General features: G+C 36.1%; 3 protein-coding genes across 4 annotated transcripts; 2 read left to right on the plus strand and 1 right to left on the minus strand.

Moving 5' to 3' along the window:
* Positions 1-265: 265 nt before the first annotated feature.
* Positions 266-5,017, plus strand: LOC103426851 (formin-like protein 6). Its single transcript, XM_008364929.4, has 4 exons — positions 266-1,958; positions 2,041-2,240; positions 3,370-3,611; positions 3,707-5,017. Exons 1-4 carry the CDS (start codon positions 547-549, stop codon positions 4,496-4,498), a joined length of 2,646 nt encoding a protein of 881 aa, XP_008363151.2. The 5' UTR covers positions 266-546; the 3' UTR covers positions 4,499-5,017.
* A 512-nt stretch (positions 5,018-5,529) lies between these two features.
* On the minus strand, positions 5,530-14,491 carry LOC103403981 (BTB/POZ and TAZ domain-containing protein 4). 2 transcript variants are annotated; one of them, XR_011577672.1, is made up of 7 exons: positions 14,100-14,491; positions 9,751-10,019; positions 8,575-8,854; positions 8,113-8,243; positions 7,445-7,751; positions 6,368-7,335; positions 5,530-5,989 (listed from the first exon to the last, which is right to left on the minus strand). XR_011577672.1 is itself a non-coding variant. In XM_008342836.4 (7 exons), the coding sequence occupies exons 3-7, from the start codon at positions 8,833-8,835 to the stop codon at positions 5,818-5,820; spliced, it is 1,155 nt and encodes a 384-aa protein (XP_008341058.1). In that variant the 5' UTR covers positions 8,836-8,854; positions 9,751-10,019; positions 14,100-14,491; the 3' UTR covers positions 5,530-5,817. The 2 variants fall into 2 exon arrangements, 1 of the variants encoding a protein (XP_008341058.1); XM_008342836.4 differs by having other exon boundaries at positions 5,530-5,959; positions 7,022-7,335.
* A 10,345-nt stretch (positions 14,492-24,836) lies between these two features.
* On the plus strand, positions 24,837-26,705 carry LOC103404288 (cyclin-D5-1). Its single transcript, XM_070816262.1, has 5 exons — positions 24,837-25,312; positions 25,402-25,488; positions 25,592-25,892; positions 25,975-26,108; positions 26,191-26,705. The coding sequence occupies exons 1-5, from the start codon at positions 25,046-25,048 to the stop codon at positions 26,398-26,400; spliced, it is 999 nt and encodes a 332-aa protein (XP_070672363.1). The 5' UTR covers positions 24,837-25,045; the 3' UTR covers positions 26,401-26,705.
* The last annotated feature ends 750 nt before the right edge of the window (positions 26,706-27,455 follow it).

Consider the following 27,455-nt stretch of genomic DNA (forward strand, 5'->3'; position numbering starts at 1 on the left):
ATTACCCTACAAACTCAATTTTATTTGAATCATATGACATGACCTTAACATAGTTCACAAGAGATTAATTTTTCTAGTGTTCTGGGTAGAAATTAGTTTTCTATTAGGGGGTTATTTAGAAGAAACCCCACTAATAAAATACTTGGGTATAATTTGATTAATCTCATATGTTAACTTTTTTAAACACTAACGAACATTCATGACTAATAGGGCAACAGGTGTAAAGAATATTTTTTTTTTAAAAGGAAAAAAAAATAAAAAAAAAGAGGGAATGCGGCTTACTGCTGAGGTCAGAAGCTACTCTTGGGCATCCGCATCCCAGATCTTGCAGCCAAAAAAGCTTCCCTTCCCCTCCAACTCACTCTCTCTCTCTCCTCTCTCTGTGCCAATTTCTGGCAACCAAAACAAACAGAAAAAATCAAAATCCCAACAACAAAATCACTGAAAGAACGAAGGAAGAAGACGACGACGACGACGATGAATTGGGTTTATTTTGCGAAACAAAAACAAAGCCAGAACCCAACACTCCGCCATTGAAACTCCACCATGAAATTGCGAGCTCCTTCTCACCAGCTCATCTTCTCCATTGTTCTCTCCCTCTCACTCACTTCCCTCCACGCTCTTCAATTCCAATCACTAACTGCAATCCACAGAAGAATTCTCCACCAGCCCCTGTTTCCAGACAGCTCCTCTCCTCCGCCGGACGCCCCGTCGCCGCCGATTCCACCGCCCCCTCCGCCCGACACTTCAAGCGACCAGCCCTTTTTCCATGAGTTGCCATCTGGGTCGACCCCAGATCAGACTCAACCCCCTCCGGCGCCGTCTAATGCCACCCCTGTGCAGAACCCACAAGCACCGCAACCGACCAAGGGGACGAAGAAAGTCGCCATTGCCGCCTCGGTCGGAATTGTGACTCTCGGGATGCTCTCCGGCCTCGCCTTCTTCCTTTACCGCCACAGAGTCAAACACCCGTCCGAGTCTCAGAAACTCGTCAATGGCGGAGGACCCGATACCCAGAGATACGCTGACGACCCGAGAATCCCACCCTCGAGCTTCCTCTACATTGGCACAGTCGAGCCCAGCCGCACGTCGACGACGAGCAGCGAAGCCGTGAGCGGGCCGACAACGACCGAATTGAACCGGTCTCCTTATCACAGACTCAACTCGGTCAAAAGATTGGATCGGTACCGGCCGAGTCCCGAGTTGCAGCCGCTTCCTCCTTTGACCAACCCTCCTCAGAACCTCAACTCGCCGTCAGCCATGTCATCCTCCGATGAAGAGAGCAACGAAACGGCGTTTCATTCGCCGAACTGCTCCTCCATCAGCTACGACGACAGCTACTACACACCGAAGCAGAGCAGCAACAATGGAGTCGCCAATTGTGCTCCGATTCACGTCGCCAGTTCAATTCACCACTCGAAACGAACTTCTCCAAAATCCCGGCTTTCGGTTTCTTCCACCACAAGGAACCAGGCCGCGCCGCCGCCTCCTCCGCCACCTCCCCCGCCGCCAATGCCAATTCAGACTCAAACCCACGACGCCCAACAGAGAGCTCCATCGTTTTCTCATAAGAGGCCGAAATTCTCCTCCCCACCTCCACCAAATTTGACTCGTGTATCTAAAGCCCCTGTTCCGCCTCCTCCGCCACCGCCGCCGTCGCGACCGACGATATTAAGGCAAGTTGGGGATTCAGAAAGAGTGGTTTCTGCAAGGCCAGCTCAAGTTCCGGTGAAGCCACAGCCACAATCCTCCTTTGCAGCAATCCCGAAAGGGCCTTTGGAAAATGGGACAAGAAAACCTACTGAGCAAGTTGTTGAAAGCTTGGCGTCTTCGGAGAGTTTTGAGAATGAAGATTCCGGAGGGGCAAAGCCCAAGCTGAAGCCTCTGCACTGGGACAAGGTCCGGGCAACCTCTGACCGCGCTACCGTGTGGGATCAGCTGAAATCGAGCTCATTCCAGTAAGTAAAGTTGAGCTGAAATCAAGCTAATTGAATAATGTGTGCACATTCTGATTTTTGGTAATGTCTAATTTGTTTGCAGGTTAAATGAGGACATGATGGAGACTCTTTTCGGGTGTAATCCGGGGAATTCAGTCCCGAAAGAGACTACTAGACGGTCAGTTCTTCCTCCTGTTGAGCAGGAAAACAGGGTTTTGGATCCAAAGAAGTCACAAAACATAGCTATACTGTTGAGAGCACTGAATGTTGCACGAGATGAGGTCACCGAAGCGCTTTTAGACGGTAAGTGATTACTTCTTTCTCATTTCTGATGATTACTTAACTCCTTAATTCTGCTTAGTGATATAGAAACTTTGTCATCAATTTGTTTGCCCAATTTACTGAAAGCATAGCAAGGTTAGGGATCATGGATATCATGAATTCTAATAAAATTAAATGAGTTTCTAGTAACACAAATTGTTCGGAGGCATGAATTCTATATCGAGCCACTGTTTGGGAAAGGAAAGAAGACAAGGAGATAATGGAGGACGTCAATACAAAAGTGACAGTTAAAAAGCTTAAGCTGGAAGTCATTATTGTTACTTGGTAAATAAGAGTAAAAGCAGTTTAACACTATGTTCCACCCACAGACATGATCATATCCGTTATGAATATGAGGAAGAAGAGAGAACGAAAGCACTGTAGCGCTATATAAGAGCAAATTACTAACACGCGAGGACTCAAGCTGCTAATACTTTTTATTTTTTATTTTTTATTTTTTTTAATTTTATTTTTATATATATTCAAACTTTACTTTCTAGTAATCCTGCAATTTTTCCAACAGAATTTTTTTGATTCCCTACAACCTCCCCTGTGAAATGACATACCGTCTTTAAAGTTTTCCGTTAAAAGAAGCAATAGGTTCAGGTGAAATCTTTGTCAACAGAAATGCACTGCCCTGTTGATTAAAACTTTTAATAAATATGAAGTTTACAGTATGAGGAATACTTTGAAGCTTTATCCGCTCTTTTAACTGCAAACTGAATGATTGCTGCAACTAATGTTTATACTAGCTTGTGCTCCTATCAATGGCATTCTTGAAAGGTCAGTCTTGGTTTGCTTTTAATTTTCGCCATGTAGAAATCTGATTTGCACAAACAGTTTAACCCATTATGTAATCACATTCAGATAAACAGGAACACTTTTCGAAACATTCTTATTCCTCAGAACTCAAAATTCAAGCACAGAGAAAAGCTTACATCAAATAAAAACAAATTCTCTAATTTATCAGTGTTGCATATTCACCCCTTGAAAGTTCGATCACTTGGTGTCAATGTATGACAGCCACTAGTTAACCTTCTCTCGTTCCCTCCGTGTTTTGGTGGTATTTATATTTGCTACATCATGTGCATTATTTGTTTGTACATAACAGGTAACCCCGAAGGCTTGGGCGTTGAGCTGTTGGAAACTCTGGTGAAGATGGCTCCAACAAAGGAAGAAGAAATTAAGCTTCGAGACTACAAGGGTGACGTCTCAAAATTAGGGACTGCTGAACGCTTTCTGAAGGCTGTGCTCGATATCCCATTTGCCTTTAAGAGAGTTGAGGCAATGCTATACAGAGCTAATTTTGATACAGAAGTGAAGTACCTGAGGAAGTCCTTTCAAACGCTGGAGGTATTTCGGCTGAAATTAAATATTTTGTTTTATGATCTCTTAATTCCATAAATATTGACATAAAAATTGATACATAATATCTTGTTATTCTTCAGGACGCAAGTGAAGAACTAAAGAGCAGTCGATTATTCCTCAAACTCCTTGAAGCTGTTCTCAAGACAGGGAACCGAATGAATGTTGGGACCAATCGTGGCGACGCTAAATCTTTCAAACTTGATACACTATTAAAACTAGTAGACGTAAAGGCAACTGATGGAAAGACCACACTGCTCCATTTTGTGGTCCAAGAGATCATAAAATCCGAAGGTGAAGTTGTTGATTCTACAAATGATGATGCTAAAAACATGCCCGCCAAGACCAAGGAAGATGGTTTTAGAAAGCAAGGATTGCAAATGGTTGCAGGGCTGGGCAGAGACCTCAGCAACCTCAAGAAAGTAGCAGGAATGGACTCAGATGTTCTAAGTAGCTACCTATCAAAGCTTGAAATGGGGCTTGAGAAGGTCAAACTGGTTTTGCAGTATGAGAAACCCGATATGGAAGGGAAATTCTTCAACTCGATGAAGGTATTTCTAAAAGAGGCCAAGGATGAAATTCTTAGGGTCAAGGCTGATGAAAGAAAGGCTTTATTTCTGGTGAAAGAGGTCACTGAATATTTTCACGGGGATACAGCAAAGGAGGAAGCCCACCCTTTCAGAATCTTCATGATCGTGAGAGATTTTCTAAACATATTGGACCAAGTTTGCAAGGAAGTGGGGAGTATGCAGGATAGAACACTGGTGGGCTCTGCTAGATCATTCCGCATAGCATCAACTGCTCCTCTACCAGTTCTCAACAGGTATAACGTGAGACAAGACAACAGTTCAGATGATGAAAGCTTGTCACCGTAAAAATATGTACATGAAGCACGCGAAGACACATAAGTTAGAGGATAGTATCAGGGTCATCGATATGTCCAAACTGAAGAAGCGGCAGCACAAGTATATTTGTTTTGTTCTGTTACAAGCATGTAAAAGGAGTAGAAGAAACGCAGGAGGGAAGGCAGTTTTGAAAGTCTTCCAATATAAAGAACATCCTGATTCAGATCAGAGATTCCCCAGTCAGTTCATCAGGTAAGGCTCTCGGAGAAGCGAAGCAACAGATTTTGTATGAGAATTTTGGGTGCATTGTCGAAAAAGCTAAGCATCGAACGACACTTAGAAGAGCTGTACACTCATGCTAAAAGAGAAGAAAAGGGGGGAAAATTGAAAGTATAAACATTTATAATTAGGATAGGATTCGTCATCCAGATCCAGAGAGTCCCACACATTTTGAAGGAAAAAGAAGAATGTTTTGGTGTTGTGGTCTGCATTAATTTCACAAATTAAATATAAAATCAATAATAATTAGCAGCTATATATATTTCTTAATCATTGTCTTGTTTAATTCCCCCCCCCCCCCCTCCCTCTTTACCCCACTTGAATAATGTTGGAGTTAATTTATTATTTGGTGAAATAATTGAGGCGGAGGAGGAGACATATTGTCAATGTCTTCATATTTATGTTCAAACTTTAAGGAAAGCAAACAAAGACTACATCGTTCTAAAGATCTAATCACCTTTATGAAAAGGCAAAATAATTCCACAAGTAATGGGTTCAATCTAACAATATTGTTTTGTTGTTGCATTGGAGGGAATCGAGCTTTGTACGTATCTTGAGTTAGAGACGTATCTTAATTTCCAACTCATTACTTCACTCACATTCAACGATGTAATGACATGTTTACATGGTAAGGGGTATGATTTTTCGGTATGCCACCAAGATCAACATGGGACTCACCTATCTATTCACTCCTTAGGTTTTATTAAACGCATGAATGAAAATGATCTTATTCCTTGCAAGTAAACATGACCCAAGAAAAAGTTACAATTTTAAACCACACGTTTCCAATCAAATACGAGTGCCGTGTAAATGTATTATTAAGGAATGACCCCACTAATTTTTTTGTCAAAAGTTTCCCGATCAGTTGACATCCCTTTTTATTTGTACGTGAGGGGCCTCAAATACATGAATGAGGAGTTCAATGCCTTCACATGTATACTTGAGCTAAACATTATCTTACATATTTTGTAGAACCAATTTGGAAACGGAACACTGGTTTCATTCATATCACAACAAATTTCGAAAATTTAAATCAGGTGTTCCGTTGCGTGGGAACAAAGACGACGACTTCACTGCCACAAAGTGCTGACAAATGCAGATGAAACGAATGGCGCTCCTGCGATTCTCTTTGTTGTCAAAATCTTCTTCACTAACATTTTCCACCTAATCTCGTCTTTCTTGCTCTGCTTCTTTATTCTCTCCTTAAAATTCCTGAATTTAAAACAGTTTCCAGAATTAGACCTAGTTTGGAAGTGAGGTGCTTAAAAAAAAAGCACCCATGAAAAAAAGCGGTGAGGATTTTAGGTGTTTGGTAAACTGAAAAAAAAAAGGCTTATTTTGGAAGCTGCTGTGAGAATAAGCTGAAATCAAAGGAAAAAGCTGAAGCTGCTATTTGCAGCTTTTGAAAAATGGCTTTTTTTCAAAGCACACGGAGCTACAGAGCTTCTTTAATGAAAAGACCTACTATTAGACTGCTTTTTTTTCCAAAAGCACTTTTACAAAAAAGTTTACCAAACACTCTGCTGATTTATTTCACAGCCGCTTATTCTCACAGCACAGCCGCTTATTCTCACAGCAGCTTTTTTTCAAAGCACAGCAATACCAAACCAGCCCTTAGACACAGGATGCGTAAACAAAACAAAACATTCCATAACGTCCATTATGAAGCTTTCGTGCTCAAAACAAAGCAAATATTTTTCCTCACCAACCCATTGATTACCGTTGGATGAATTTGATTTTATCCATCTACTGAGCATTGCCATCACTTACCTAAACTTGTTGAGTATAGAATCTCACATCAGGAACTCCTCGAACCTTGTCACAAGTCTCAAAATATACATGGTCTCGGGCCTCTCTATCCCATTGACAATTGGTTTTGGTTGGATGCTCCTATTTCTACATGGTATCAAAATAGACAGACCATGTAGACCCGATATTGGGCTCATGACCTAATGAAGTTGTCTACGTGTTTGGCTCAAGTCCTACACGTGAGAAGGCATGTTGAGAGCATAGACTCTCACTTCAGGAATTCTAGAACTTGTGTCATTACAAGATTCTACGCCTTTGCACCCATTGTCGGTTTATGTAAGATGGTCTAAAACTCAAATCTGCAATGCTTATATGAAACTATGTGGGGGAAGGATCGGGGCATATAGGTCTAGTGGTTGGAGCACTTACTACCGCCACGCCAACACCAAGAGTTTGACCCTCGCATCCCCCACCCTAGAATCAAAGGAAAAAGGGGAAAAAACAAAGAAAGATTAGTAGGCACACCTGCACAAAGGAACCCTGCAGTTATGGGAATCAGAACAAAGGCGGGAATGTAACTCCAGCAGCTGCCACATTCTCTTGCAATGGATGCAACCGCCTGGGACTCTCAACTTGCAGCCAGCAAAATGGCGAACAAGCAATTCCAGTCCCTTACAGGCTACATACTTACAAGGTGCCTGGTTCTCTTTAAAGTCCTTATCAGATGGTCCAATTGTTCGACAGCCATCTTCATATATATGCACAAGAGCCTCCATTGCCTCGTATAAGAGCATATAAATTTTTCTCTCATTTATCTTTTTGATCCTCTCCTTTTGCCTCTGAAAATGAATTCAAGCATGAATGAGTTTTAGCATGACTTTCCATGGCCCTGCACACAGATACAAGGAAATGAAAGAAGAAGAAACCAAACGCATACAGATCCCTTACAGTATCTTCTTCAATCATCGACTCCACGAGTTCTTTTTCTAGTGTCGGGTGGCTCTTCTTCATTGTTTTCCATCCTCGAGTTGTACAAACAGTTTTAAAGTTCTTCAGGATCATACGGTGACAAATGAGGCTAAGCCGAGGGGCATCACACAGTAGTGCCAGTTGAAAGATGTCAACCACATTATCTATAGTAAGCAAACCATGCTCCAGCTTCTTCTCACACTCTTGCTTCAACTGGGGAACCACATATACATGAGCAAGCACCAACAAGTGCACAACAAAAGCCTCCATTTCCTTCATCTCGTAACTAAACACAAAAAACCAGTTACAATCAGTATACTATCACATTGTGCCATCTTACTATTACAATAAAAAAACTCGTTGTAATAAAATTGGCATATGGATAAATGTTTTATTATTGCACTATGTTTGTGCAGGTTAATGAAGAATTCAAGCAGAAAACAACCACAAAGTTGATCATTCAACATTCATTACAAATGCCAGCTAGGTACGGTAAAAGCTTTCACCGTTTCATAATTCAAAATGGGTCTCCAAGTAAACCTCCTAGGTTTAGTTATGAAATCTCACCCAAAGGCCACTTTTAAGGCATCAAATGCACTCCAAGAAATTCAGTAAAAGAGAAGAAACGATAGGGGAAGAATTGTTACCAGGAAGAATACAAGAATCGAATAAAAACCCGAACTGCATCCACTGGAACTCCACGAATTGAGATTGATCGTTGACGACGAAACCGGTTTGATTGCTTCAACTGGCCTTTGATTACAGGAGAAGCCATTCCCTGTCACAATAGCATCAAGTTACAGTGTTAGTATAAACAATAACTCCATTGTCACATTTTACTGACAGGATACAATTTCAAACTGAAAATCAATGTTTCCTTTTACAACTGGCAAGACTATACATGTTTTGGAGTACTATATCATTTTGTGGTAAAACAATGTACAAATAGGTAAGCATATCAAATACAATTTTCCCACATTCAGATAAGTGATGTCCAGTTGGATATAATAAGGGAGATAAAACCCCTACTCCTTAAATCTCAAGGAGAGATGAAACAGAAAATAGAGAGGCTTAACATATCGCAAAGGAAGTTGAATAAATAAACTTACAAGAATGTTAGCATGGGCATAAATAATTCCACCGTCATCAGTATTAACGGAAACATCTGCTTTATAACCTTCATCAAATAGACGATCCCACAAATCTCTTGTTGCTGTAGAAACACAGCTGTACCCCTTTTGTGGTGATCCATCATTTGATGACCCCTTATGAAGACTCTTTGTCACTGGACCAGGCCATGGAGGAACCGTTGGGGAAACATCCTTGTTAACTGGGGCTGGTCTCTCGCGGATGTTTTTCACCTTACACATTGGCGCCTAAGTTCCAGTTCTGCAGAATTATGATAACTAGCTTAAGAGTTATATCAGATCAAAAGAATTCACTGATTCACAGTACACGTTAATTGCATTTCTAAAATATTAAGACAGGTGAGGGTTTGTCAAATTTTTATTTTTTTAAATTGGAGAATCAACTCAACGGTCATCAGAAAATGGTCTGTTTCTGAGATTTGGCTGCAGATTAAGGCATTGTTGCTAACGGATAAGGGTCATCAGAAAACATCGATCCTACTTCTCAGAATTCACAGTTGCCTCATATATTATATTCTGTAGAAACCGATAATTGAACGGTAATGTTTACAATAGCTATTGCACAAATATAGCTAATTAGAATCAATATAGCGAAAATGATGGAATGAAAGCAAGCCTTACCGGTGGATCAAAGGGTTTGAGGCTATAAGACTATTCGGAAACCGATGAAACTAAATATATAGGAATCAAGCAACACAAATGAAAATATATCCAACACCAGAACAAGATCTCTCCCAGATACAATGCAGACTTTTTATGTCTCTATAGAAACGACATGCCGGCCCCAAAGCACAAACAAACATTCAACACAATTCAAATACCTAACAAACAGACATTTCAACTCCCATAATGCTTGTCAATTCATGGATCTGATAGTTCCAACAAAAACTAAATTATACAAATCTAGATTTTAAACACACCCTCTATGTCGCTTTCAGGCAATTTGCATTACTTGAAGTATAAATTACCATATCAAAAATTGATAATTTCTCCATTTTCAATTCGGATTCGAAAATTTCAAAAAACCCACCTATAATTATCAAGTTCTAATCTTTTGAGCCTAACCCAATAACCCATTTTTTCCAATAAATTCAATTGAATATTCAGAATGTAATAAAAAAGAAAAATTTCACATACCCTTTTGAAAAGGTGGAATTTTGGGAGCGGAGCAGAGCAGTGGAAGAATCAGTTCCCCAAAGACGATGTCTGCGTTTCTCTCCCTCTGTGTTGAGAGGGAGGGTAGGGGCTTCGGGAACGACGCGTGAGATTTCTGCAGCATTCAACTCCCTTTATGCAGAAATGGACGGCTGAGGGGAGGCGGTGAGAGAGAGGCAAAACGTGACCGTTTCGATGGGGGCATTTCGGTCCTGCTGTACGCGCTTCCCGCGTTTTGCACTTCAACGTTCCTAACCACTTCAACTGTCGTTATCAAACGAGGAAGCAGTTTTGCATGGGATTTTTGGGTCGAACGAAAATCAGCTCATTATTTTTGGGTGGTAAGAATCGAATACAACAATTTATGATTAGTTTAGAAATGTTTTTAAAATAATCGAAGTGCTTTAAAGATATTTTTGGATTTTAAAAGAGTGCTTAATACAAAAAATACCCATTATGTGCTTTTTTCATACAAAAAACATAAGTTATGTGCTTCTTCTCAGAAACATCAGTTATATGATTCTTCTAAGAAACATTTTAAGTATTTTTCCATAATTTACTTGCATTTTTAAGGAATATTGGTTTAAAAAATGTTTTCACTAAAAATGCTTTCTGCATTTAAAGGTACTCCCAAGCAAGCTCGTAGTTAGTCTAATAAACAAAGGAAAAGGATCCTCGTTGGGTCCTCTTCTTAAGAATTCCGTAATCGTGATTGTTCATCGTATACGATCAGAAATCATTTGAAATTTAAAATTTAAATATAAATAGTACCTAATGAAAACTAACCATACAATATACGATCAGCTATCACGATCACAGAATCTAGAGATTCCTAGTAAAAAGGATCTAGCGATGATCATTTTCCATGAACAAATGGCTGATTGGTGTAAGATCTGACACATGTGCATGCATGCATGAATTGCATGGCATGACAAATTGGCAAATATAATAATAGTCGACGAGGGAAACATGTGACGTGCCTTATTATCAACCACATGACAAGGACATGTCACATTGGCAACAATATAAAATGACACAAGAGTCTCATGATGTCCTAATATAGGGATGAGAATCCTGTTCAGATTCTCTTTGTGAGGATTTGAAAAATCAATTAATCGTGTTCGTTTATTATACATTATGTAATTAGTTTTCATTAAATATTATTTTTTTATTATTTTAAATAAATAAAAATTCAAAATAATTTTTGACCCGTACGATGTACGATAAACGAACATAATAGATTAGTCCTTTAGATCTCCACAAAGAGGATCCAAATAGAATCCTAATCCCTAATATTGTAGCTCTATCGAAAATTTTCAATTTCATATGAATTATTTTGAAATTCAAACAACAGAATAATAAAATTTACGCTTTTTTTAGCCTCGTGAATTACTTAAAAAGTTTATAAAATATTTAGTTTAAATTGCAGATGGTTAAAAAAATGAATGTCAACAATTATACTCGTTTAAATATTTCAAATAAGTTATGGATTTAATACATACATACTTTGTCACACACCAAATTCAGAGTTGGTGAACAATTTTACTCTCGTTTGGTGCACGAGTAAAAATTAAAATAAAAGCGAAAAACAAACTTTTCTTGTAAAATAACTCTAAAATCTTTACAAGGTGTACAAAAATAGAACAAATCCTTAAATTCCTCGTCTAATTAACACAACCTCAACTTGTTTATTCTCTGTCTTGCCAAGTAAACTCATCTATAATATAAAAGGGTGAGGGACGAGCAACAATCACAGTTGCCCAGTGAGTAGAATATGTAAAATACAGTCAAGGTGCTGTTTTATCCACACTACAAAATGTAATAATTAATATCAAAGCTTTAGCCACATAATTTCATATCATCATCCCTTCACATGTTGGTTATCCTTCATAATATGTAGCTCACCACTTGACCCCTAAATTGGCAATTCTACCCTAATGCCCCCGTGTGCCATACATTTATCCCTCAGATAACTCAAGACTAAAATTCTCATGCTCCATGAACAATCCCAAGTAGTTTCACATAAAATGTGTGTGTGTGTGTGTGTGTATTTATAGTGTATATATATATATACATATTCTATTTGGAAATAGAGTAAAAAATCCATAATAAGTCATCATTTTCAATATTCGAAAATAAAAATATTTTGAACACATTACATAAACAATTCCCGTCGATTGATAACTAAAACCTCGACAAGACAAGCCCACAAACAATCTCAACATATCAAACTCTCCTACCCTATACTCTCTTTCTTTTGATAAGCTTAGCAATATCTGATGACTACCTATTTGCATGCGCAAGAGGTGTCAACATAAGGTACTATTTAGCACGATGTACAATAAATATTGTTGGAAATTTGAGTAGTTTGAGTAGAAATTTTCTTGTCCCACATTGGCCATTCCCAAAAGATTTTATCACTTTATAAGGTTTTGTCCTTTAAAGAAAGTGATTGGAGTAATAGGCCCGGAGACTAAAATTGGGCTCACCTTTGGGGTTGGGCTTTGGGGTGTAATAATTAATTGGTAATTAATATATAATTAATTATAATTAATATATATTTAATTGTCAAAAGATGGGCCTTGGGCCTTGGGGCTCTAATAATTAAATTATTTAATTAATTATTTTTCGGATTTACTTAATTATTTTTTAATTAAATTCGAATTTAATTAATTAATTATTTTTTTATGAAAAGACTCATCATTTCAGATGAAGTCTGAGAGTTCTTTCTGAACACAGAGCAAAGCACCCTTCTGAAGAGATGTCTCCCAACAGTCACACCCCACTCTCATACCTGTTGCAAACAGGCATCTATCTGCTATATATACATACATCTGCATAGCATTTAGAACACAGAAATAATAAACTTCATCTTCTACATTCATAAACCTTCTTACTGAGAGAACCACACTAAATTCGCCAGAAGTTAAATTTTCCGATGCTGGAATTTTAACTTGATCGTTGAATCCTGGTGAAGCAGACGTCCGTAGAACTACAAGCACAGAGTAGGGACGAAATTTCTGTTTCAAGGACATTGCGGTACGCAAGCCTCGATCTTCAAGTTGTCTGTTTTATAATTCATATTCTAGTTTATATTTTGTTAGTTTCTATTGCATTTATTATTTATTAGCATATATAAATTATCACAGATTGTTGACTTATATCCAACAAATATACATGATTCTTACGGATTCTCACAAACAATCTCAACATATCAAACTCTTTTGGGGATGATCATGAGAATCTGTGAATCGTGTATATTTATCGTACATCGTGCGATCAATTTTTGTCAGGTATTGTTTGTGTTTAATTTTAAATAAAAATATTTAAAATAATTTTTGACCGCACGATGTACCATGAACGGATACGATTCGTAAATCCCCAGAATCCTCACAAAGAGGACCTGGCGAGAATCCGGATTCATATTTTACCACCTCATGCTAAATCAAGCATAGTCATCAAGTAAGCTATCCAAATGCATGAAGGTGTAACCATCAATCGACAACTAGCTTCATAGACTTCCCACCTCCAACTTTAGTGATGTCAGCTCATGCTAAGCCATAAAGCTTAGTCACGTAATACTAAGCATGAATCAATTGCATGCTACATATACATAACGTCTAGCATGCATGGTTAAAATGTACAAAGATTCTATAATTCGTTCTAATATCTTCATATAAAATATAAAAATATGGGATCTCACATACTTAGTTGTGTGTGACGAGAAAGATTTGGTATGAAAAAAAACGTAAATCAAAAGGAATGAGTATTGAGATAATTAAACGACTTTCTTTGGTTATCTCATACTTTTATTTTTTTAGGTATGTCAATAGGACACGCTTATTGTTTTATTCATTAATTTGGTTATTACTAAAACATGAATATGTTATATTAAAAATAAAAATAAAAATAAAAAAATAAATAAAAAACATGAATAAAAATGATACATATTCCTTTCAAATGCGCTTTTTAAAGTAAAATGTCCTTAAACTCATCCTATAATTCGGTGTTAGGTTGTCCAACTCTGTCGGTTCGGGGCTCAACCCGCAGAATTAACCCATAGGCTCAACCGAATACCAATCAATTTTATAATGTGAACTTTAACGAAAAGCTCCCAGTACTGTTCACTTTAACGAAAAATCATATTTTTACACTAAAAAGTAAATCCTAGTACTATTCACTTTATCCTTTATTTTGTCCTTATCGTTAAAACTCAAAGTTTTCAAACCATTTTTCATTAGTTTTCCTTTTTATAATTTCTGCCAAACTATTTTACAAGTATTCCTTTGATTCATGCCAAAATTAAACAATTTACTGAATTCGCTTAATACCTTGAAAAGTTGCAACCAAAGCTTGTTGTAGAGTTGCATTTTTCACTACCATCCCCTTACGCCTTCGATCGGTAAGCCCCAAATTCCGACCTTCCCCTTTTATCTTCTTCCTGCTTCTTTTTTCACCTACATGGTTCTAATCAATCCATCTTCTATCTATCCCATTTGGCTCCGTCTTCCTTCACTCCCACAAATTTCCAGGTCTGTAATTGCTTCACCTTTCCGCTTTTTGCGAGTTAATCGGATGGTGCGCAGAGCTCCGGCTTGGATGTTTACACCACCACCATCCACTTGTCTGCCGTTCTCGACGCTATTGCTTGTGGGATTTTCCACCGACTTCCTTTCCTTGGTGGTTGCGATTTGGATATATGTGGTTCTTGTTGCAGGTAGGTGGAGTCTTCTTCTTTTCGTTTATGGGGCTTTACATTGTTGGATCTTCGGCGTCTGCAAGGGAAGTTGATTCGTTTATTGTAAGTGGGCCACCATCTATGTATGTGTGCTAGGTAATAATATTTACCTTTGACCAAAAAAAAAAAAACAACATTAGTGCTAAAGTTTCAAGATTCAAACTAAACAAAAACACAAAAACTTATAAGCTTGTTACAACAGGCTTGTCGCACAAGTGATTATATTTATTAATGCAATCAAGATTTGGTGTTCGAAAACCGTCTTTCCCAATAATATTGATGTTTAAATAAAAATAGAAATCCACCAGGGTTCATTATCCATTTATTTATTAGAATTCGAGCAAGGAGTCGAACTAGGATTAGGTTAGTGCGAGAGGGCAAGGTCTTAAGCCCAAGCCAACTCGAAAATTGATCAACCTGGGTTCATACTAGTTCTTACCTAATTCTAACCCGCCCGATGGTGGAAATCGAGTCGGATTTGGACGTATTCAAGTTGACTGCAGCAAACCCATATGGGCCGAGCACCTATGTTCCATTAGACCTAAGTCTCCAAATACTAGGCCCAAGTTTGATATTACACTGTCCACCCCAGTAGATTGATGTCCAAGAAATAAAAGACTCCAAATTCAAACTGAACTCTCTTTTTCATATTTCTTATTTTCCCGGCAAAATAACAGGACACTTGCTATTGGTTCTTCTTAGTGTAACTGGTGAATATATAGAAATTTTCTTTTGTTTTATGATTTGATTGAGAATTTTGGTGTTCTTAGGGTATCAAGACACTTATTGTTAGGAGGAGGTGTGCATAGATATGATTGTTTTCCGCCACTTTAGTAAAACGCAATTTGCTTGAGAGAATCAAGTCAATGTTACATCTCATGTTAATAAAATTTAGCTTAAGTGATAAGACACGTGCCATGTCTTTGACTAACAAAGGTCCCTAACCAATTACCACAAATTTTCATAATTAACTGTCAACTTACAATAGCATTCTAACCAATCCATTTTGCGACTGTATTTAATCAAAACGTAATTAAATTAAATTTCACATAATCTGTGGGATTCAAGTAAATCCGAAATAAACCAGGATGAATTGAAGATTTGTTTCACTTACTACTTGAGTTATCTTTAATCTGATATTGGTTTAGTTCGATACTTTATGGTATATTAGATAGTTACCGGTATAAATTCTCACAAAAAAAAAAAAAAAAAAAAAAAAACTAGGTTATGTTTAGACGAGGAATTTGCAAGTACCAAGAGATTTAGGCTAAATAACTTAGAAATGCACTAAAAGAGATTAAATGAAGGGATTTGATCGATGCATTAACGGGAATTTGCAAATTAGTACTTGTCATTTGTAAATTCCTTGTTTATGTCTTTATAATGATCATGTAGAGTGCATTTTAAATCCTTCAGTATAAAGTTTCGTAGCTCATTCATTTCTAAGTAATTTTCCGTGCATCTTTTAGTATACTGGATGGAAGAAATCATTTAAATTTGGATCAAAGTTGGAAAATTTAATTAACAAGTGCTATTTTTTTTTTTGTTTGGGTTTACAAACCTAGAAATCAAGAAATTCAAAGTAGAAAAAAAATATATAGAAATTGGAGGATGTAATTGTCGATGTAAATTTCCGCCGTCTCTAGCTTTGACGCAAAAGCACTTACCAAAACAATCAACACCTTTGATCAAGGACCTAAGCCTCACGCGCCCACGAGGTTTAGGGAGGGGGGGTTAGGCCAATAGATCTCCGATGCCTAAGTTAGTTTCTTTGAGAAGAGTAAGTGTTTAGGGCTGTTTAGGGTTGTAAAAGCTTACCGAAATTTGGTAGAATAATGCGTATATATAGGGGAGTGGTCGGCCATGGTGTTAGGGTTTTACCCTACACATGGCGGCATCCTATTGGCCAAGATTTATGGAGAAATATTCTCAAGATATTAAATAGGAAATATGGAGTAATTACCCCTAATTGATTTAAATTTGAATTACTTACTTGAATGGAGTCAATCTTCAATTGGGAATATATTAAATATATGATTTGGGTAATTAATCATTATCTTTAATGCTTTGACTTTTCTTGGCCAAGGGCACGTGAGCCGTGGATCGTATTCAATGGGACCTTCAGGGGCGTGAGCTGCGCGTGGGAGTATCTGAGGAACCTGCCCATTTATTGAGGGCAATCTTGTCTTTTTAGGGAAAAAATCCATGTGTCGCCTCTAGAATTTTTGGGATTATTTAGTAATTAAATTCCAATAGAATGAGGTTTCATAGAGAAAATTAAGTCATGGAGGTGTGGGGTGAATTTGTCTCAGTTTGTGGTAGGCCGTTGTACAATGTGGATTCCTAAAATTTGTTTCATGAAAAGCTATTGGTCCCTCTTAGGAAACACAAATCTCAAGCAAGAATCAGTATCAAAATGTTGAATTGGGAAATTTTATATTTGAACCCATATAACCTCACTCTACATCCAACTTAAATTTTAAATGTAAATTATTTTTTTATCCTATTGAATAATTACCATCAAGTACAAGATGAAATTAATAATAAAACTAAATTTATCAGTAAACACACACTCAATAATCAAACTCTATCATCACTCAATCTTTTCGACGAATGATGATTTTGAAGTTCCAAATCCTCCAACTTAGATATTAACCGATTATGCAAGGTTTTTTTCTTTTGATTTTAATTTTTTTAGAGTTTAAAAGTATAATGCTTGCAAAGAAGGTCTTTATTAGCCCGTGAGTAAATTTCTCTATAGGACCCATAACTCTTCCAAAAGGCATTGGGAATTCAATACTGCCACCAATTGATACATAAAAATAATGAAGCTAAAACACTAGTAAATAGCTTGGTATATACATAACAAAAACATAGAAGGTAACAACAACTGAAGTGAAGAAATGTACTTTTTGAAGTTCTTGAAGCAGTAGTGTCATCCATCAACCAATGTGAATGGATTCATCTCCAGAAAAGTGAAGTCCAAATCCAGAACATAATGATAATTAGCAAAATTGTTCTTACTTCTAACAACTTGAAATACAGCAAATATGGCTTTGATAAAGTCCTCGAGTTCGGCTTTGATATATATTCAAGAATAATAATTGTCAATGGTTTCCAATTTAAACCAATGAACATGAACTCAATAGATAGCATATCATTGATGCATTAAGAAAATATGGTTTTTCAGTGGCACTAAAACATAAGAAGATTGGGACATTGACGATAATGAATATCATCTGTCATGTACAGATGAGAACAATGTATATCATTATGACTATATTTTCGACTCTAGTGAGAAAAAAGAGAAGAGCATCACCATCCTGCATGGGCACTTTCTTCATAGAAATATTGGAGTAGCAAGTTCACACATATAAGAATCAAATATGTAAATAGTTTCAAAAAAAGAGTTGTCTCCAACTGCTTTTGGGTTTATTTTCTATAAGGGTGTAAAGATAAATTCACATATTGAATTGAGTTTGTGAGGGTAGTTTGGATAGTAAATTTGGGTGTAAAGAGATATTGATAGTTTAATTGAAAGTAATATGGATGTAGAGAGTAAGTTGAGTATAGAAAGAGGTTATATGGGTTTAAATAAAATTTCCCTTTTCAATTTTACCCATTTAAGCTGTGCTTGGTTATGGGACGAGTTAATTGGGGGTAGGAATGCATTTGGGCTTTTAAATCTCACTTACTATTATAAACTTCGAGATTTATTTACTTTGGCTTAGAAAATTAAAACTCGTTCGGTAACTACTTTCAGCTTTAAGTTAAAAGTAAAAATGAAAACTAATTTCTTCAGTTTTCAAAAAAAGTAGTTACCAGTTTTAAAAAATGAAAACTGAAAATAAAAAACGAAATTGTTATTGAACGGCTCCTAAATTTTTTATTATACTGCTTAAAATTGGAAATGCTACAAAATGGTAACTAAGTAGTACACTGTTTTTCATTCTCATGTTTGGTTTGCACAGTTGTAAGAGTCAACATTTGTTCATTATCCTATTAGACCATCTCCAACACTTGGTTAAAACCTAAAATTTTTAACACAAAAAATTTAGGTTCTAACCTAGAAAATAGTTTTTCTACTCCAACCCTCTTGGGTTAAATTTTTAGCCCGAGATTATTAAATAATGAATTTAGGTTAATTTTTTTAAAAAGTAATTATCTTAAAAATAAAAAATGTGTAGACTATCATAATTTAATTTTATGAACATTTTAACTTAAAAATATTTAGATCATTTTTTGGGTGAATTTTGATTTAAATGATTTTTTTAAATTGTTTTAGCCGTGTGATTTAATTTTGGACCATTAGGGTTTTTTTTTACCGTTAGATTTGATCATATTGGATCTCAGCTATTGGATTTAATGTATTTTAAATTAGATGTAAAAAAAAATTGAATCTAGAATGTTGGATCAACCAACGGTGCATTAATCTTGGCCATTCAATCTCAAAAAGAGCCGTTGGGAGGGCGCACGTGGCCAACAGATGCCCTAACAAGGCCCCATGCTGTCGTGCGCTGAAGGTAGGAGGGCGCATAAATGGGATGCGGCTTTCTTTTTTTTTCTAGCTAGTCCACGTGCAAGAGTAGGCCAAACCATTTACCTTGACCGTTTTCTTGTGTTAAATTTTCCCCAAAAATCAGTTTTAACCCAAAATTGAGGTCAAGGGTTGGAGTAAGTTGGGGTGTGTTTAGAAGCTAAAATTTGAGTTTTACTCTAACGGTTGGAGTAGATCTTAATTACGACGTCCACAAAAGGAAATATAAAAAAAAAATTGGTCGAAAAGTCACATTCATTAAACAGAAATGAGGTTACAGGCCAACTCAAAGGAAGACAAAATAATCCAAAACACATTGGGGAAATAGATACACAAAAGCCTAGCCCAATCAAATAAACAACAACAAAAACTCTAATCCCTAATCTACAACCAAAGAAAGCAATGCTCGCCTCTGTCGCCACAATGGAAGTCTTGCCAACAACCACCGAGGCAACAACACTAAAGAAAACGACCAAGTGGTCAATTCGACCAAGACATTGCAGCACAAAAGTAACAGACTTGCAACCAAAAACACACCACATCTAAATTTCGTCACAAAAAACGCAGAACCAAGAGATCGTCATCGAATAGAAATCTCATGCACCAATCCCCGCAAATATATATGAGCACAATAACACATGGATAGAAGGAAATATCAAATGAGGGTCACTATTAACAATGTTTTTTCGGGTCATCAAGTGGCCATAAAATTATAGTTATTCACCATTAAATTTGATATCAAGGATGAAGAATAGAAGAATTTATTTTTAAAGTTCTAATCTCAACCTTTAAAATGGACCAAAATATTTTAATTTTTAATATTTAATTTAAAAATAAATAACTATGAATCATTAGTCACTAAATGAAAATATGAAATCCAGACTCGTAAACGCAATCCCAATGCATGAGAATTGCGTACAAGGTCAAATTCCGTCTTCATTTTCATGTGTTACCTTGGTAAAAATGAATACCAAATTAAAGTCATATGATAATAAGAAGCATGAGAATTGAATAACCATTCCGGCTCAAGGATTTTGAGTTCTCCTCTCATAATTATTGGATTACTAAACATAAGAAGGTATTTTTTACATAGACTCTTGCCACTTGAGCAAAATAGGGGGATCCACTGGTGCCACTCCATCATTTAATGGTCAAGTTGACTGGCTTAACTAACAGATTTATGAAATTGTAACTAAATTATAAGTATGTGTATGACATTACAATATTTTAAAAATGATGTATGCGATTGCAACTTCACCCAAATTTGAGCATGTAAAAACAGTAAAATATAACTTTACACCCAAAATTAAAGAAATGAGTATAAGATGAAATCGATAGAAGAGTGACAGAGAATGCCACAGTCAGTTGCAAAAACAAATTAGGGTTCGTTCAAAGGATAGTGAAAGAACAAGTAATAAAGAAACAAAACAACTCGCAATTTGATTGTATAAAAACCTTAATCTTGGAGCTGTGATTTTCCCCACCTCTGTCTCTGTCTCTCCCTGTCTCTCTGTCTCTCTCTCTCTGCATGTAAGCAATACAACATCATATTAACGGTCAAAGCTAGTTGCTGACCATCTTGGGCTTCGCAGCCATTGCCCGCACAGTCAAGGGAATTCCTTCCCTACTTTTGTCTTAGCACCAGGACCCAAGTTTTGCTCCCACACATCTTCCAAACTTTCAATATTATTATCGTAAATAATAATATTGATTATATATTAATATCAACTAATTAAACAACATATTATATATTTAACTAATTAATTAATAATATTCAATAATATCATTGATATGAGTAGGAAGCAATTGGATCCTCCTGAGAGGAGCGTCTTCTTCTTCCTTCACCGCTGGTCCAACCTTTTTTACACGTGAAGACGCTCCTCCCCCCTCCCCCCCCATCTGCAATTATAATTTTTATTCACGCGTGTTATGATCATATCTTCATCAGTTTTTTTATTGTCTTGTTTTCTTCATAATTCCCTAGCTAGCTCCTATTTTAATTGTGGCCCGAAAAATTCCAAAGCTTTGGTTTTTTGGGTCCCTTCCAATACAACTTACTGCTTTACAAGGGTGGTGGGACTATACGACTGTGTCTTGAACTTTCAAAGTCACAAGAGTTTTGTATATCATTAGAGGGTGAAAACTTGGTCTTAATACGTAGTATTTATATTTTAGTTATTTTTTTTCTGGAAACTTAAGGAGAAGTTTTTAAGGATACCTTTACAAAGAGCCAACACACTTGCAGCACTATTATGCAACACTACAAAGATACTTTGTTCCCAAATCTATATATGTGGTGATATTGAGACCTTCATCAATAAAGTGAAGACAGTGGTAGCAAATATCTACCGCTTTTTGTCTTAACAAATTTATACCTATAATTAAACATTTGGTTAAGGCCAAGAACTATGCGCTTGAGAAAAAGGTAGTGGGAGATGAAAACAACACGATAAATCAGTTCCAAAAAATATGTTATATTATGGTTTTGTCTATTTTTTTTTTCTCATTTGGTGGTGATACAATTGGAAGCCAAATAATGGATATATAAAAAGTGCCTTTATTGTTAGACGTACGTATGCTACGATAACAAAATTGGTTTAAGTAGTAAGAGGTTTGCAAAAAAAAGGATGCAATCAATCCTCAAATCCTAGACGTCCATAGAGAATCAAGAGGGATTTAAACGTATCCTTAACCGAAAAGAGCAAAAGGTAGGGAAAAGATGACAAAGTTAATAAAAATTATGTTTGGACCATCATTCTTTCAAAACTCGTCTGCTTATTCGAATACAATTATATACGTATACCAAATTGGGTATGCAAATTTTCCTTGTCTCAAGGTTAAAAAAGTTTGTGGAAGCTTATTGCTTCGAGTTTTGAGAAGAAGTTTTTGGTAGCAGAACCAGATGTTTGACCTAATTTGATTTAAACACATACATTTATGCATTTACTATCACTCTAAATGATGGAGTTGAGAATACATGACTAAGAGAATTGAGGAGTCTAGAAACATTAAACTTCAAACTTTCAGATTTGACAATATATCGTTTTGAGAGAACAATTAGACAATCTATCCTTTGAGAATTAGGTGAAACAGCATTTTTAAGGTTTGATGATTTATTTATTTTTTTTTAATTTTCATATCGTTTGTTAGTTCATGAATAGGAAATATGTTTTGTACCATGACAATAATTTTGCACGACAATATGACATTACAAAAAAAAAAAAGGCAGACAATAATTCCAGCTTGTACAAAACAAGCAAGGTACAAGTTGTTTTTCCCTCTTTTTTTTTTAATTTTAAATAAAATTAAAAAAAAAACTTAACAAGTTAAATTAAAAGAAGCAATACTGCATTTGGAATCTTATTCTTAACTTGATTTTTATATATTTTGGGTTCTACATGCTCAATTTCTTACGCAAACACCAACGACACACACTCTGTCATCCTCCACACTCCCTCAGACCCTCTCCCTCGTCCCTTAAAGAAATATAGAAAAAGAAGGTACATAGAGAGAACTGTCGAGGACGATGAACATCATGAACCCTAGGACCGAAGTGCCAAATGTGACTCTTTTAATCATGTAGGACAAAACTTCCCATCCTACAGCTCTCCAGAATTTAAGGGTACCCAAGAAGAAGTATACGATGTAAGAATAGCATAAATGTTCAAAGGTGACCAAACAAATCATGATCACTCACTCTTAGGTTTAATGTCGGTGTATGCATAGTTATTCACCCTTCAATTTAATATCAAAACAAAGAATAAGCGGATGTGAGTGACCATGAATTCTAGTGATCAATAAAACAAGACTCGTAAGAAGAGTACCTCTTTTTATATTTTGAGTTTCTTTATAAAATAACTAGTTTAGTGTTATTTATATTCACTTATACCTACTCCAACTATTGGAGTAAAAATCAAAATTTAAGTTCTAAACTTATCCCAACGCTCCAACCCTTGACACAAAATTGATTTCTGGGGCAAATTTAGGCCATGATTTTCCCTTAAGTTAGTGAGGGCGGCCCAATATGTATTTTTTTTTAGTTTTATATTTATAAATTTATTGAATCCAACGGCTAAGATATAATATGATCAAATCCAACGGTAAAAAAAAAAGATCCAACGGTACAAATTTAAATCCAACGGCTAAAGTAATTAAAAAAAAATTCTTTTACGTGTTTCATTTTTTTTCATAGTGTTACACAAATTTCATGGTGTCGGTTTAATAATTTTTCAATATTTATCAGAATCTAAATATTTTTAGGTTAAAATATTCATAAAATTAAATTAGGATAGTCTACATAATTAATTTAGGGCTAAAAATTTAACCTAAAAGGGTTGGAGATGGTCTTATAAGTGCAAGATTTTGGGTTTCATTTTCGTAAATATCGAGTTTGATATCAAATTTTTATGATCGACCCATTGTGTGACTTAGTTGAAATCCTCCACTTCTTAGTGTAAATATAGTGAAAGAAATTAGGGAGTGAGAGCATGAGTGTGAAGTTTGAAATTGAATTACTATAATACTTTTAAAATAAAATAAAAAAGTCGTCTGACGATAAGCACTATGGGCATTGAACTCTCTTTGATGACAGAGATGATTCTCTTAATATAGGGTGCATAATCCATTTGGAAACTACTTCTACTTTTTTTTTTTTTTTTAATATCAATTGAGAATTCAAAATCAGGGTTTCAAACTTGATGAATGTAGATCCTTTCCCTAATAGATTCGGGCTATTCGTAATTAGGGTTTCAAAATTGCAGGTAGATTATCCTCAGTGGTGACTAGGCATCGCTAGAGCAGATGATCACGTACAACTTAAAATTTTTTCAAACATTAGAAAGAAAAAGTTATTAAAAATTTACTTGAATGTTGGTAAAGATGTTGAAAAAGGTTTCGCAGAGTTTCCTTCGGGATCCTTTCATTCTCGCATGTCGTGCGTGTTGCAAAACTAACGATAAAAGTGAGGGAGAGAGATGGGACGATATAGAGAGAAGGGTTTGGCCTTATACATTTAAATGTTAAAATGGTTTCTGTGTTTTAGTCATTTGGTTAATCTAGTCCTTGTGTTTTCAATTTGGCCAAGTTGGTCTTTGTGTTTATCTTTGTTAGCCAATTAAGGACATTTCCATATAATTTCGGTAAATTTTTTTATAAATTATGATAAACTTATTTATAACATTATTTATTTGATTTAAAATATTTAAAAATGAAATAAAACTAAAACTTAAAAGAAAATTTATTCTTCTTCCAATTTTCCGACCTCCTCCCTAACATTACCCTCTCTCTTTTCTATGTCAAAACCTTAATCATTTTTCAGATTGGAAGTTTGATCTCTTATATGTGTTATTTCTAATTGATTTGCATTTTTCTGTAAAGAGAAAATGTAATAATATATAATATAATTGTTCTTATGAATTTTTTAAAAGAGATTGAATAAAATCCTTAATTGGCTAACAGAGACAACCACAATGACTAAATTAGCCAAATCAAAAACAAGGGGACTAAATTTGCCATGTGACTATATCACAGGGACCATTTTGACATTTAAGCCTTTATACTAATCACGATGAGTTTTCTTACCTTGCAAGTGATAACAACCTAAGAAGATTTGATCTCCAAATACGATTCTATTTAAGTTTGCATAATCACATTCCTAATTAAAAATTATATTAACAACTGATTTTGACTTTTTACCAGAATCTCCAAACATTTGGAGAGGATGAGCGAAATCTTAGGATTAGTATCGGTATATAAAACAGTATAGTCTAGTAGTACTCTACGCACACTATACTCTCTTACCACTAATTTAACTTCCCCTCCCTCTCCCTATATCTCATCCGGTTATTTTGGCGGCACCATACCCGCCACATTTCCTTCACTCCTCGCATTCCTCTCTCTCTCTCTCAAATTTTTTTGCACAATATAAACACTCTGGATTTAGCATTTCTTTTAAATAAATCCGTTGATTGTTCATCGTAGATGTTCGAAGAGACTGAGGAGGTATGAGGGACTCTGCAGAAACTTCATTCTCTCTCTCCACCGTCCTCTGCCAAGAAGATGAAACTTGTCTTAACCAATTGGAAGACGAATCTAAAACTTCTGTAGAATCAAACCCATGTTTTCTTTTTGATAACGACGATGAATATGTCGAAAACTTGATTCAGAAAGAAGCTCATTGCTTTGAATCCAAAGGGTTCAAGGATTGCCCGGTCTCTGGCATGAGCTGGTTGAAAACAACTCGATTGGATGCCATTGATTGGATTTTCAATGCATGTCACTCTCCCTAAAGCTCTAAAATTTCCCAGATTGTTGTTTCTATATTTCTTGTTCAGTCCCTGAAAGTTTGTGGATTTTGCAGACAGGGGCAGTTTTTGGGTTCCAGTTGCAAACAGCTTACTTATCAGTGACTTACTTTGATGGGTTTCTTTCAAAACGATCCATTGATGTAAGTAAACCAATACTTTCAATGTTTTGCAAATTGGGTTTCTGTATTTTTGTTGTTTTGCCAAAATATTTGGATTTTTTATTGGTTTTTTTTTAATATATAGGATGAGAAATTGTGGGCTATTAGATTGTTATCAGTGGCATGTTTATCCTTGGCTGCTAAGATGGAAGAATGCAAAATACCAGCTTTATCAGATTATTCGGTTTCGGATTACGATTACGATTTTGAAAGCAAAGTGATTCAAAGAATGGAGCTTTTGGTGCTGAATACATTGGAATGGAAGTTGGGTACAATCACTCCTTTTGATTATCTGCACTACTTCATCAATAAGTTTTGTGCTGATCAATTAAGACCAAAAGAACTAGCTTCTAATGCTATCAGACTAGTTGTGGCAATGGCAAAAGGTAATGTGATCCCGTACTCCCAATCTAATTAAATTTGCATAATTTGTTACATTTCCTAATCAATCTGATTTCTATAACGCAGAAATTGATTTGATGGATACTCGGCCGTCGATTATTGCAGCTGCTGCAGTTTTAGCAGCATCAGATGGTCAATTAAGCAGAAAGATTCTAGAGCTTAAGATGAATGTGATCTCATTCTTGCAGTCCCAAGATTATGTGAGCCAACTAATGCACTACTAATTACACTTTGTTCTTTTATTTACTTAAGTTAATCTTAATCAAATTTCCATTGGAACAGGAATACATATATTCCTGCTATGATTTTATGCAGGAAATAGTGGAAAGAAAAGATAAGACACCAGCTCCCAAGTTTTCAAATTCCCCTCTATCAATTCATTCATACTCAATGGAAGTGCTTGAAACTTCACCAATTGGCACTAAGAGACGGCTTACATTCGGTGACTCTTCTGATCAAAGTTACCCAACCAAGAAAATTCACCAGCCATAGTTACTGTTGAGGTTTTTTTTTTGAATATTTGTTGGTTTTTTGATTGAATTATAGAGAGAAAAAGAATTTCATGATACTTTAGGAGATTTGGGGGGGGGGGGGGGTATCCGTGGTCCGTGGCTACGACATCTTGGGGGTAAATTGTTGTATTTTCGTTCGTTAATATGTTATATATTTATTTGTGTTTCATGATCGAGAACATTAAGAAGGGAAAGGGGGGACTTGGGGTGCTTGGGATGCTTCCCACCTGTCTTTCAAAAGGCTGGAAGCCATGAGGAATGAAGAATCGTTTTTGTTTGATTCGATATCTGTGTTGTATTTGGGCCATTGCCAAAAAGTATATGTGTGTGTGTGTATAAAGGTTATGTGAGTGGGAACAGTAAAAAAAACACTCCCCTTTCACTATTAGGGTTGCACTCTCGCCTGTAAAAGATCGATAGTCAAACTCTTGCTGTTAATTTGAGAATAAGTGCGTGCTTTACCATCGTTAGGTAGAGCGCATGATCTATTGTGGCAGATTTGCACCGTGTAGTCTTCTGTGTTTGATTATTGAGCTTTCTATATAGGGGATTTATTATGTTTGCTTCTAGTACTTAGTTGGCACACTCCTTGTAATCGTGATGCATTCATGTTTATATTATTAATGAATTATCGCTATCGCTTTGGTTAAAAAAAGGTACCGCGCCCTATACAGCAAAAGAAAATGGATAAGGGGTAAGGGTAGGGGTCTGATTTACTTGCAAGCAATGGGGCATTTGCAAGCACTTGAGAAAAGTTGTAGGACCCAAATGAACCATCTTCGTGAACATCGAGACCCAAAATTTTGGGGATGGGCGGTGGAATTTGGGGGGCATGACATTCATAGCAAAGGTGGTGTCGGAAGGCTCCCACCCATCCACATGCCTTCTTGGGGTTCATAGGCCAGTCTGGCATAGTACACCATTGTATTTTAGCCTCAAACAGAAGATTACACTTCCTGCTTCAGAAATCTGTTTTCATGTTATATTTGTGTAAAATTAAATTCAAAAGATAAATCTTAAAAATGAAAACGATTT

Source organism: Malus domestica, chromosome 02 (genome assembly GCF_042453785.1).
Source record: "Malus domestica chromosome 02, GDT2T_hap1".
Taxonomy (NCBI): domain Eukaryota; kingdom Viridiplantae; phylum Streptophyta; class Magnoliopsida; order Rosales; family Rosaceae; genus Malus; species Malus domestica.

What these genes read in the sequence shown, in the direction of transcription:
- LOC103426851 (XM_008364929.4), top strand. Translation starts at nt 547, where the DNA reads ATGAAATTGCGAGCTCCTTCTCACCAGCTCATCTTCTCCATTGTTCTC. An exon ending in CACCGAAGCGCTTTTAGACG is followed by an intron (nt 2,241 to 3,369) that starts GTAAGTGATTAC and finishes TGTACATAACAG; the next exon opens with GTAACCCCGAAGGCTTGGGC. An exon ending in AGTCCTTTCAAACGCTGGAG is followed by an intron (nt 3,612 to 3,706) that starts GTATTTCGGCTG and finishes GTTATTCTTCAG; the next exon opens with GACGCAAGTGAAGAACTAAA.
- LOC103403981 (XM_008342836.4), bottom strand. Translation starts at nt 8,835, where the DNA reads ATGTGTAAGGTGAAAAACATCCGCGAGAGACCAGCCCCAGTTAACAAG. An exon ending in CGATGATTGAAGAAGATACT is followed by an intron (nt 7,336 to 7,444) that starts GTAAGGGATCTG and finishes ATTCATTTTCAG; the next exon opens with AGGCAAAAGGAGAGGATCAA. An exon ending in TGCAGGGTTCCTTTGTGCAG is followed by an intron (nt 5,960 to 7,021) that starts GTGTGCCTACTA and finishes TTTTAAATTCAG; the next exon opens with GAATTTTAAGGAGAGAATAA.
- LOC103404288 (XM_070816262.1), top strand. Translation starts at nt 25,046, where the DNA reads ATGAGGGACTCTGCAGAAACTTCATTCTCTCTCTCCACCGTCCTCTGC. An exon ending in TTTCAAAACGATCCATTGAT is followed by an intron (nt 25,489 to 25,591) that starts GTAAGTAAACCA and finishes TTTAATATATAG; the next exon opens with GATGAGAAATTGTGGGCTAT. An exon ending in AGTTGTGGCAATGGCAAAAG is followed by an intron (nt 25,893 to 25,974) that starts GTAATGTGATCC and finishes TCTATAACGCAG; the next exon opens with AAATTGATTTGATGGATACT.